At 30.4% G+C, this 13,271-nt stretch overlaps 1 protein-coding gene across 1 annotated transcript; it reads right to left on the bottom strand.

Moving 5' to 3' along the window:
* Positions 1 to 453: 453 nt before the first annotated feature.
* Positions 454 to 9,865, bottom strand: LOC131143982 (loganic acid O-methyltransferase-like). Its single transcript, XM_058092332.1, has 4 exons — positions 9,840 to 9,865; positions 3,825 to 3,930; positions 1,689 to 2,357; positions 454 to 786 (listed from the first exon to the last, which is right to left on the bottom strand). The coding sequence occupies exons 1-4, from the start codon at positions 9,863 to 9,865 to the stop codon at positions 454 to 456; spliced, it is 1,134 nt and encodes a 377-aa protein (XP_057948315.1).
* Between the last annotated feature and the right edge of the window lie 3,406 nt (positions 9,866 to 13,271).

Genomic DNA, 13,271 nt, shown 5'->3' with positions numbered 1-13,271 from the left:
GGGTTTGGAGGGAAACCTCTGGAGAACTTTATATATACACTGGTCTGGGTGTATTTACATTGTAAGAAGTAAGAAGATCATTGTAAAGTGTTTTTTGACACCAAGATAGTAATAGTACTTTGTCGATTGCTCCTTGTGGATGTAAGTATTTTCAAACCACGTAATTCTTTATGTTGATTTTATTTGCTTTCATATATAATGCATGGGTATGTTCTATACTTGGTTTTTATTGATTGCTACATTGATATTCCATTATGCAATTACGATTCTATATACAACACAAGTTACTATGAGTTTCTTTGTGTGGGCTTAGCCCTCCAAGAGAGACAAGAGTGTGTGTATAGGAAAAGGTGCTATATCAGAATTATCTAAATTGAAATTGCATCATTTTTATGTCTAAAATCAACATACAACCAAAGGTGCTATATTAAACTTATCTAAATTCAAAGTGCATCATTTTTTACGTTTGAGGGAGACAAATAATAGACCTCCTTGTTCATAGTTTGATTCAAGATTATCATAGAACTCTTTAATTTTCTTTAAAAATCTATCAAATAGTTCGTCAATAATTTTAGTTCCAAAATGTTTGGCGATAAGTCCCTCTGTGCCAGCTCTAAAGTGCATCTGCATGGCGAAGGGGTTTTTAATCCATGATGTGGGTTTATTTAACACCATCCTCTCAATGCTAAAACATCCATTCCTCTCTATTGCCTTTGTCATCTCAATTGGGGAAGGAGAGTACATAGGCAAGTTGAAGGCGTCCACTTGGTCTTCTGTAATCAAGCCCTGCAACAAAGAGTGACCACATTTTATACGTTATACATTATATATGTACTAGTTTTGTGCAAACAATACTATGCATGTGGTCCACTTAAAATTTAAAACAAAAATAATAATAATAATAATGTAGAAGTCTAAAAATACTAGAGGAATTATGGAGTTAATGGTTGGTTTTATTAGAATATTGATTACTAATCTACGTATTAATTAAGAATTCCATTTTAGTTTTAAACTTATAGAAGAAGGGCATTTTAGGAAAAAAAAAAATAGAAACATGAAAATTGAAAACTACCTTTAAGTAATAATATATTTATATTATGGATCGAGCATCATAATTGAATATTTCCAAGTTATTCAAGTTAAAATATTCTATAAACTACTACTAATTAATGAATTTTTCCCCCAAATTAACCTAAACTCTATTATATGAATAATGTTTACAAAGTGATTTAGGAGGGAAGAGGAAAGGGGATGTAATTGTGGGTGAAATTTTTTTCTTTTTCCTTCCAATGTTGGCAGAAAATTGGGAAAGAGGGAAAGAGATAAAGAACTAATTTCATGATTTCATTCACTCTACCTTGTCATGATTTTCCTCCCATTATGTCCCCATATCTCTCCATTACACTTCCTCCTTGTCATTATTTCATTTTTCAAAAAAAAAAAAAAAAACTCTTCATAACTAATCACAGATTTAAGTAGATAAAAAAGTAGATTACCGGCCTACTTTGTGATTTTATGTCCTCCCAAACATGATTTAGTTTTCCTACCATCCAAATTATCCTCAACCTATTGAACTTGCATGAATTTGCATGAATTCAATACAATCAATTTATGCAAATTCACACAAATCCATTTCAAAAGCATAAATTTGATGTTGTCAAATTCAATGGCATTTTTCGCTAACTTACCACATTTGCCATGTCCACCAAGCAGGATCCCAAAACCTCACATCTCCCATTGAATGCCTTTTGTGGCATCCCATCTTGGACTGTGGAAACAATGAGCACCATCATACCTCCAACCAAGAGCTCCTTGGCTCTAGCGTTGAAGAATGCATCCATGTCTGCAGCGAACTGAGCTTCATAGGCATTAACAACTTCCCTAGGGGCATTCGTATAGTGAATCCTTCCCTTGTTCCATGCAGGACAGTTCTTATCTAGCACCTGCTTGGGCACTCTAGAGAGCCAGTGGATAGCAATGGAGGAGTAAGCAAAATGGAGGGAGGAGGAGGGGAACAATCGTCGGTGGAAAGATCCCGGCACGCCGGCTGCAAAGTAGGGTCTCTCAGGAGGGAGGGAGGCGAAGAGGAGGTTGAAGTCATTAGAAGCTTGGTCATTGAAGAAGACTTGGAAATCTAGCATTTGGGAAATGGTGCCATGGGATTGACATTGGGATTGGTACTTCTTCTTCATTGCGTCGATCACATTTTGGACGGCAATGAAGGTATTTGGTCCTACAGAACATCCCATATCTACTAGACGAAACGTGTTGGAGGTGGATGAGATTAGGGTTTTTACGTCTAGCTTGTTTGCAATTTCCTCATCAATCATCTCCTGCACAATGCTTGCAGCTTCTCTCTGCAAAATAATTGAGTTATATTATTATCATCTCTGCAAAATAAATGCAGCAACAAAAAACTATTCAAATTTGTGCTTTTTATACCATAAATAAAAAAAAAAATCATCTAGTAGATAAGATGTGAATAAGATAAATAATATAAGTTTCAAAAAATGATTTGTTGTAAAAACGGAATGGTTACGGTACGAGTTTGATCAGTTATCTAAAAACATATGTCATTATCATAGAGTAAATATCAAATTGAAATCTATTCATAATAAAGAATAATTATTTTCAATTTTTATCATGAATTTTTTTTTGACACAAAAGTGTCTGAAACTTTATGAACACTAGCTAATTTATCAGGATAACTGGTCTATCTCTCTCTTTCTCTTTCCATTTAAAAATTGTAAATCCCAAGATTCGAAACTTATCCTATATTTGTGAAGCTTTTGGATTTAAATTTATATTGGGTTTCGATAAAATGTGATGTAAATTATTATATTAAAATTTGTATAAATCCACTCAAATCCAAATTTAAGGTCTGAAATCCATATTTGCAAACACTACCTTAGCATCTAATTGAGAAAGTCTTGAGTTTACAAACTAAGTCACTTGGTATTTTTTTTTATTTTATGTTTAATAAAATAAAAAGGAATAAATATTACTTTAGAGCTTAAATTTCTTTTCATCGTATTTGATCTTAGAATGAGGTCAAGCAAAAAGATACAGACCTTCCTAAGGCTCCTATTGGAACTCAAAAATATTAGGGAAAGGAAAGAAAAATATAAAGGAATCGTCATTTTCATGTTTGGTTATCAAGGAAAATGAGAAAAAAAAAATATTAAAAAAATAAAAATCTACAAACAAAAAAATGATTTTACACATTATTAATATTTTTTTTAATTTTTAGTCATTTTAAAACAAACTTTATTTTTTACCTCCTTCTTGTCCTTTCCTTTTCTTTTCCCATGTAAAATCATTTATCCAAAGGGACCCTAAAGTTTTTATGAACCTCACAAAACTCTCTTACCCTATGTTTGGAGAGGTCTTAAATTTGGATAAAATGTAATACAAAATTGTATTGAAATTTGTCCAAATCTAAATTCAAGATCCGAAATTCACGCTCCTTATGTTACGTTCGGGAGCATAAATTTTAGACACTGGACTTGAATTTGGGTAAATTTAGACAAATTTTAATACAATTTTGTATTATATTTTATCCAAATCGAGTACAACTTCAAATTCAAGATCTCTCCAAAGATAGAGTTAGAGTTTAGTTCTAATTTTTGGGATTCAAAGTTTAAAATTAAATACATTAAAATTGGATAAAAGATAATATAAATTTACATTATAATTCATTGAAATTTATGGAAATGGAAATTCAAAATATGAAATTTATTTTCAAATATAATCCAACATCATGCGTGTTAAGTCAACAGAACGAAACCAATGGAGATAAAATTTTAAATGAAAAATTAAAATACCTGGAAGGAGGAGTTCTTGGTGTAGCTGTAGACGCCTTCGCCGCCGTTCATGGCAAACCAAGACTCTGTCCTCTTCCCTATCACTCTCCCCTCCCTAAATACTACTCTGCTTAATTTTACGATACTAATAATTATCTATATAATAATATTTAAGAGCGAGCGAGTGACGCACGCCTCCCCGCCTTTTTTATTTTTAAAATAAGAGTGGAGCCCTACTCGAATTTGTTAAATCAATAATTTCCCTATACAATGGCTTTGGCTTTTTCTTTTCTTTTTTTCGCCACAAAATAATGATAATAAATTTCTGCGGTCAATGGAAGGCATTTTCGGTTCGTCTATATGCCATTTAAAATCAATAGTTTTAAAATATTATATTAATATTAAGTCTAAGAATGAGACTTAGAAAATTATTCTTTGAAAAATTAGAAGAGGTGATTGTTGCATATAGAATTTGGAATCCATAGATTCGAATGCATTGTATTAATGTTTGAACTTTGGATTCATTAAAGTGAAATGAGACTTACATCGTTGAGACTTATGTTAGATCATATCATTTAATGAGACTAGTGCTTATGTGATATCTTATGATTGATAGTTTTATAAAACTTATGAGGAGAAATCATCATATGCCCATATCTCTAACTTGTATAAATTTGAAGGCAAAAGATACTAACCCCCCAAAGGTTTGATAAAAAGAAAATAACCTTTCCTGAAGTTTTAAAAATTTTAAAACTTCTCTTGAAGTTTCAAAAATTTCAAGAACATTCACTGAGGTTTGTCATAAAGACACAAACTAACTATTATATTTGGTAAAAATAAAATAAAATTTTTGAGAGGAGGTTTGTGTCTTGACAAATCTCATGGGAGGTGTGTGACATTTTCAAAACTTTAGGGAGATTTGTGTTATTTTTGAAAAATTTTAGGGAAAATCCATAAAATTTTTTAAGGAAAATCTCTATCTTTTTGTTAAATCTCATGAGATATAAGTATCTTTTGTTCTAAAACTAAATATTAAGATACATAGCATCTTAAATTGATAGTTTTAAAATTTTCTGTGAATAAATAGTCGCGCTAGCCTTTCTCATTTCCTTTTAAATTTTGACCTTTATATCTCTACTATTAAAGTCTCACTTCAAATTTTCTATATACTCCTAGGGGTCATTTGGTTCATGATTTGAAAAATCTTCCAATGAAATAACTTCTTCGGGAATCTCATTACTTTTGTTTACAAAATTAATTACATTATTTATATTTTTATACGTATATGTATTGTCATTTTTTAGCTAAATAGAATTTCTTTTTGAGATTCAAAATTTAATATATCTAAAATAAATTTTATAAATATAATTTTATCTAATTTTGGTGAATTTTTTTAATGTTTTTGTATTGCTTTTAAAATATAAGGATATCTTTTACTATCATAGTACAGATATAGATGTAGATCTCTATATATAATCTTAGTTTATTTTATTTTTCAATCAAATTGAAGTTTTTTCTTTGAGTTTAAACATTAATTTTTAGGCATTTAAAATATAATTTTACCTAATTTTAGTTAGACTTACTTTTTACATATATTATAAAATTTTATTTTTTAAAGAATATTTGGCTTTACATTCAAAATATTAAAATAATTTTGTTAATAAAATGATTTTCACTATTGATATTTCTATATATAGTATAGAAATTTACTTCTTTTAAGAATATTGGTTTTATAAAAAATTACTTTAAGAATAAGAAGATTTTTATCCAAAAATTAAATTACAATTACATCTTTTAGAACTTTTTAGTCTTTTTCTCAAAAGATATCGATATTTTTGTTTGCAAACTGATTTGCACTATTCGTATAATATAGATTGTCTAAAATAAATCTATAAATATATTTTATCTAATTTTAATTAAATTTACTTTCTATATATAATATAGAAATTTAATTCTTTTAAAAATATTTAGTCTTACTTTCAATAAATAAGGATATAGTTGAATCTACAAATGATTTATATTATTTATATTTCTATATATAGTATAGAGATTTAGTTCCTTTAAAACATTTTTTATATTACTTTTAAGAAATAAACTATTTTTCGATCACAAATTAATTTATAATATTCATATCTTTATAGATATTACAAAATTTACTTTCTTCAAGAATATTTGATCTTACTTTTAAAAGATGAAGATATTTTTGCTTGTAAAATTATTTACACAATTTATACATTTATGTGCAGTATAGTTATGTCTATCATAAAGAAATGAGATTGTAATGAAAAATAAAAAATTACATTGACAATTTTAGGACAATTTCTAAATAAAATGTAATTACTATTTTTGTGTTTTTTTTTTTTTCTTAAAAAACACTAAATATACATTTTGTACAGGAGAAATTACTGGATAGACAGAATCTACCATGTCAACCGTACATTAATCTAATAAAATAGCTGTAGACAACCCAAGTTCGACCTTTATTTTACAAAATCTTGAGATTTTATTAGCTTTATTACTTCATTTTTATTTAATTTTGGTGACATCTAATGTAAAGACAGTGGTCTCTCGTTGCAATTTACTCATCCTCATCGTCTAGATTTGAGTATTCATGCATTAGGCAATTTTACAATAATTTATTTTCATTAATACAATAAAAAAAAAGGAGCAGCCGCAGCCATCCTTGGAGCTCTATTGGGCCGACTTTCCAAAATTTGTGCATTTGCGTTCACAGAACCAGAAGCTGAAGTTAGTTGTAGCCCAACAAGAGGCCCAATTTGGGCTTGTTTTGCATTTTGAGGCCTACAGTGGGCCTGCCCAGGTGAGGTTGTTTTGAATTTTAGGCTCATAGTGGGTCTGGTTGATCTAAAAGCCCAACTTATGAGGGGGTTGATTCAAAAATTTTTAATAAATAAACAAAGAAAATAATAAATAATTAAGAAAAGAGGGGAGTAGCCCAACCTAATCTAATCCCCTGCAATTTTTACCCTTGCAGTCAAGTTTTAAAATTTTTCATCCTTAATCCCCTCTTCAATCATAGAATTAGCAAGTTCCCTAGAGTCTTCTTTCCTCTTTAGGGCCCTTCCCCACTTTCCCCTTGTCTATAAATAAAAGATTCCCAGAGAGAGAGAGAGAGAGAGAGAGAGAGAGAGGGGGGGGGCGCTAGAAGTTAGAAATCCCTAATAGAGCAATAGAGAAATAGAGAGTGAGAATAGAAATTGAAGAAAAGAAAGACAGAGATAGAGAAAGTGAAGAGGAGAAGCAAAAGAAGGGAGTTTAGCAAAAGCTAAAACAGGATAAGAAAGCTGGTTTAGAGGGCTACAAAAGAGAGCTCAAGCTACGGAAGGGAAGAAAGGAAAAGAAGTAAGAGACCAAAAGGTAAGTACCTCACTATCTCATTTTAGTGTATTTATAAATCATTTTGATTGTTTCGATTGACTAACTGAAGCAATTTGAAAAATGACATTGTTTAGGTAGAAAGAGATTTGCAATTTTGAGTTTTGATTTGCCTAAATATTCATTTACTTTTAGCTAAACCTCAAAATCTTAGCCAAACAGAGTCTTCAAATTAGAATCCAAAATCCCCAGGTTAGAGCCCTCAATCCCCTAAAATTAGAACCTAGGAGACCCTCAACTTAATCCCCTATTCCTAAACAACACCCAAAAAACCTTCAAATGCCCCAAAACATAACCCAAAACTACAAAAAACCATATGCAAATACCTAGAAAACCTGAAAGGCTCCAAGAAAATTTAGGCCAACATGACTCAAATACCCTAAAATGACACATATACCAAGGTCAACTTGACTTGAATAACCGAGTCAAACTACCCAAGACCCGGGTCAATGGACTTAGACCCAAAACAAACCCAACCCAAATACTAGAGTCAGTAGGACTCGAGTACTCAGGTCAATGGAGTCATACCCAAGTCAACTTGTTAGCCTTAGAGGCTACGTAAGCTTAATTGTCTTGTTTTGATGATAACAACCCATTAGTGGTTCTAAGTAAGATTATCTTTGTACAATAAGCCTTTGTAAGAACACAAATGTAAAGATTAAGTAGATTCTTAATAGGTTAGACATCATCAAAAAGAGGGAGAATGTTAGCCCTATTTACACTATCTTGGTTCATATGTTTTGATGATATTAACTTATTTGTTGTTTCTAGTATTTTCCATCATTGCAGATCTTATCTAGTATAGGTACAAAGTGTCGAATACATAGAGGTACCAAATCAGAAGTAAAGATCGGACCTAGTAGACATCAAATAGAAAAGATTGGAATGACACAGACTCAAAAACACCAAAGCACATCCCGGAGTTTTTATTGTGTATAAATTAATTATAATAAGGGTTGTGTGAGTGAGTGCGCATTATAACTTTTGTGGTGTGTGTCTTGCATGATTTCTGAGTAAGAGCTGAGCCATTGCATAAGCATACTAGGACACATGAGCATATAGGATCTGCACAAAAGTAACAAACTCACAATTCATAGTTTTCAAAGTAAAAATAAAAAGCTTGTCAAAATAATCCTATACTCAATTAAGTTTTCAAAATGGAACAAGTGTTAAGTAATATATGAGTTATAAACATTTTCAAAGCTTGGTCCTGATTTTACAAAACTAACTCTACGTCCTAAAGTCCTAAAAGTCAAGTATATTTTCAATAAAGGACAAACTAAGCATATAAGATATCGAAACAAGTTTTCAAATATGTTTTCATAAAACAAGATATCTTATATTTATGGGGAAACTCACTTGGACAAGTTTTAATCTTCATTAGACTCAATATATTTCATATCCTTTTGTCCAATAATGTTTTAAGTCATTAAAACACTTTTTGACAAGGAAAAACAAAGCAATCGTGACTATCGTAGTGCAGCCTTGAATCCTGAACACTTTTCGTTATTTTGGGCATAACTTTTACTAGAAAAGTCCAAATGGGATGATCTTAGTGTCCCTAAAAAGTTAATACAAAATTCCACAACTTTTATGTTGATCACTTTTTCTGATTCAGGGACCTCGTCGACGAACATAGGGGATTCGTCGACGAGTGTAGTGTATGGTTAGTTGACGAGTGCAAGGCCTAGTCAACGAATTCAACGGGCAAAATCGCTCCAACGGATGGAAAATAGCTAGTTTACCAAATAAAATAGTTTTTCTTTCCTCCGACGGCTAGTTAACGGCTCCTTTGCCTCTTGAGTTATAAATACAAGCTATTAGACTTATATTAACATGGTTTTGAGCATTGTTGATCATATTTGTGAAAAATATCATTTTATCCAAAACCTAAGCACTTTGCACTTTGCATTTTAGTTATTCTTCACAAGTACTCAATCCTCTCTTGCTTACTTATCTTGTAATATTCATTCCTTGAGAGAATAGAGTGAGGATTTTGTTGTGTTTCATATTGGCTCATTTAAGGAGCATTAAATTGTATTTCCAATCTCTTGTAAGGTTTTTTGTGAACCATTATTGTAAGATTCTTTGTGAACCAAAGCGAAGGCTCTTGGTGAGCCCGGTAGGGGTTTGTTCCCGAGTGTAGGGATTTGTTCTCGACTCGTAAGGCTTCTCTGCTGGTGAAGGAGTCTCTTTAGTGGATTGTGGAATTCTTGGCTTGGTGCTAAGGCGTGGAAGTAGGCTTGGTGCCGAACCACGTAAAAATACCGGTGTTGTTCTTTCTCTCTCTTACACTCTTTATTTTATATCTTGTGCTTGATTTATATTTATATTACGATATAATTTCTTGTATCTTGTAAAGAGTTTTTATTTTGTAGAAAAATACGTATTACACGAAAAGAGTCTATTCACCCCCACTCTGGACTATATACTCCGAGTTGGGACTTCCAACACAACCAAAAATGGAGTCAACCTAAACTAAACCCAGACTGAGCCCAATCTGACCCAAAGCCTACGACCTAGAGCCTAAACCCACCTAAAATCTAAGCTCAAAATCCATAAGGCCCAATTGAACCTAACTCAACCTAACCCAACCTGGACCTAAGCCCATAGCCTAGCCTAACCTAGCCCAACCCAAACCCAATTGGCCCTAGCTTTGCCCGCATTGACCCGAGCCTAACCAAAGCCCAGCCTAGACCTAAGCCCAACACCAGACCAGACCTACACCTAACCCAAAGTCCATGACCCAATCCCAAATAGGCCTGGCATAGCCTTACTGTCCCAACCCACCTAACCTAACCCTAAACCAACCTAACCTAAACTAACCCTCACACTTAACTTGAACCTTAAACTGAACTCAAACCCCAAACCCTACTTCAACCTAAACCCAAGATCCTTATTTGGATCCTGGAAAACTTGAGAAATCTCTAGAAAAAAAAAAAAAGAAAAACATAAACAAGAGAGAAGATGGAAATTAGAAAGCAAAAATACGAGAGAGAGAGAGAGAGAGAGAGAAGAAAAGAAAAGAAAGGACAAAAAAAAGTTTTAAAATTAAAAAAATCTATTATAGTGGGCCACGTGTCACCCTTCAGAGGGTAACACATGGTGCATTTTAGACCACACCTACTAGGTGATGTCACCCAGTGATGTGGCGCAATCTTAGCTATCCATATTGTGTTTTCTACGGACGATTGGGTCGCTGCCACGTCAACGATTCGTGCCTTTTGAATCCATTTAGTGGCATGGTTCCACGTGGCGATGACATCATCATGACATCACCTCATCACATGTCGCCTCTTTGTCCTTTCCAAAAAAAAAAATCTGTGTCATGTCGCTCCTAACTGCCATGTATCACCCTTAGATGGATGACATATGATAGAGCCTTGACCAATTTCTCTCCCTTGGTTGGGTTGACCCAATTTAACTTGGATTAACTTGGGTCCATCTTGTTAACCTGGTCAAATCGGTTGACCCTGTTTGTCCCGATTCAACCCTATGAACTTCTCCCCTTTTTATTTATTTAAAAATAATTTTTAATTCATTTTAAATCATTAAAAAATTTAAAAAATTAATAAAAATTGCAATCATAGAAAATATTGAAAAATTAGGAAATTAATTATTTTTTGACTAAAGGGACCAAAAAAAAAATGAAAAAAAAAAGCAAAAATAAATAGAATTGAGGAAATTCTTTTAAAATCCTTGAAAATTATAGAAAAATCCTATAATTTTTTTTAAAAAATGGGGATTATTTTGAGATCATTTTTGCATAAGTTTGATGCATTTACGTGATTTTTCTTGTCTAATGTTTATATGCATATGTGTGCATTTGTGCAACCTGATTATAGGACAAAAGATAAAGAAGTGTTTCAAACATCACTCATATCAATTCAGATGAGGGATTTATCTAGTCAGACCCCATCATTTGGAGATCTTATTAGACATTTATAAATCACACTCAGTACTACATTTTCTTTTAGAATGTTAATGTTTTTTAATTGCTTTGGAGTTAATTAAGGATTATCTGAGTTAATTTGAGCTAATTAGGTACCACTCATATAATGAGTGCATAGGAGGTGCTAATACTTTTCTTCTCGCATAAATGTACTCTCGAATTTATCTCTAGTAAAAGCAGACTAAGACTACTAATTCCTTGACTTTAAGATTAGTTTAGAGACTAATTAACAAATAGTAATTAAATAAACTAACCACACCTAAGTAAATAATAGGTCAGTGGGGACTCCATAGAATATTCAATAAAACTATATCTCTCACCCTTGCTATTCTAGAGCCTCTAAGACATAGTGACAATGGCAACAACTCATGTACTAGACCGTATAAGTAAAACATAATTAATTATATTTTCAAATCAAATAAAAAAAATTAATCATTAATTTTCCTTCTCACAAAAATTTCAAAAAACCGTAATCAAATTTTTATCCAAAATAAAGTACAAAGAAAAAAATGGTTAATTCATGGTTAAAAATTTACAAAAAAGAAAAAACTCATAGTTAGTATAATTATTTAACAAAATAATTGAATTTAAGTATCAATTTAGTTAGTAGTTTTAGTAAATTCATTGGTTGTGCATTGAAACATTTATCTTTTATTTAATAGAAAATACTATAAATTACTATTTACTAAGCTAATTTTTCATAGAAAAATTAATGAATTTATTTAATTTTGAGATATCTATAAATTTATTCAATCATATGGTTTAAAATATATTCTAAAACTTTCTTGCCTAAATATAAAATTTTATATAATATAAATAAATAATAATGTTATACTTTTCATATGAGAGAAGCATAGTTCATTCAATCATTAAATATTAATATGTTTTATTTTTTAATACAAAACTTCATGGACGAAAATGAAAAATAGAAAAATATTGATTTACAAATAAAATTAACTACAATTGTTTTTAAAAAAAATTAACCATGAAATAACATATATTTATTTTTCAAAAAAAAGTAAAAATAGATTTTTTTTTATTGTAATTTTCATGGTAGGAAAAATTAATCATGATTTTTTTTGATTTATTTTTGAAATAAATTAATTAGGTTTTACTTATGTAGCATAAGGTATAATTGTTATGACTTTATTAGGTTAGCCTATGAATTATGTGATAGACACCATTTACCTAATAATTTCTCCTTTTGTTGGTTATTATAATAAATGTATTATTATATGATTCAATACAAGCATTTAATAAATGTGTTTCCTTTTTCAAAAAGGATCCAATAAATACCTATCTTAAATTTTATGACCATTATAATAAATATATTATATATTTCATTAATTGTACAAAAAATTTGATTGACTCCTATAAATTTTTTTATTTTTAACTCAAATTAACTAAAAAAAAAAATTAATATTGTGGTTTTGGAGGCAAAGAAAACCACTTGTTGTCTTTTTATATATTTAATTTCGAAAGCATTGGTAACATGAAACATAAAGGTTTTTCTAAAAATATATTGAAGAAAAATGATAAATGAAAGTTATTTCCTTTTTATTTAATTAATAATAGAGATATACTAATTTTTGCTTAACTCATTTTCTGTCGATTAATTAGTAATATTGTACTAAATAAAGTCATAATATTTTAAATTTGAGATACTAAAAGCCAACATCAAAATGCGCAATTATACATATTAGTACCTTTTTTTTTTCTAAATTAAGTAGCCTTTGAACTAAATAATCAGTGAAATTATATTCGTACAAATTTATATTACCAACAACAAAACTAACGTTAATAGATAATATTGAATGCATTGTTAAATTAGTTAACATATAGGTCAAAACATGTTTGAGGTAAACTACTAAAAATAATAATAGTGAATGCTAAAAATAATCAAAATTATAAAATTTATTGACTAGAAAAAGAAATTTTTTTCAAGATTATTGAAATTATTTTATTTCACTAAATTTAAAGTTATTAAATCCTTACTTACTATCTCATTCCAAATTATTTTATGCATGCCGCTGCCCCTTTCATGTCAAAAACAATAACTCACTCCTCCTCCCAAGTGTGCTGCTAGATTTCGGCATTTCAAGTGCCCAAATCATCTATAC

The sequence above is a fragment of the Malania oleifera genome, chromosome 12 (assembly GCF_029873635.1).
Source record: "Malania oleifera isolate guangnan ecotype guangnan chromosome 12, ASM2987363v1, whole genome shotgun sequence".
Taxonomy (NCBI): Eukaryota; Viridiplantae; Streptophyta; class Magnoliopsida; order Santalales; family Ximeniaceae; genus Malania; species Malania oleifera.
Note: the sequence above shows the minus strand (reverse complement) of the source record. Positions and strands in the feature narration are given on the sequence as shown.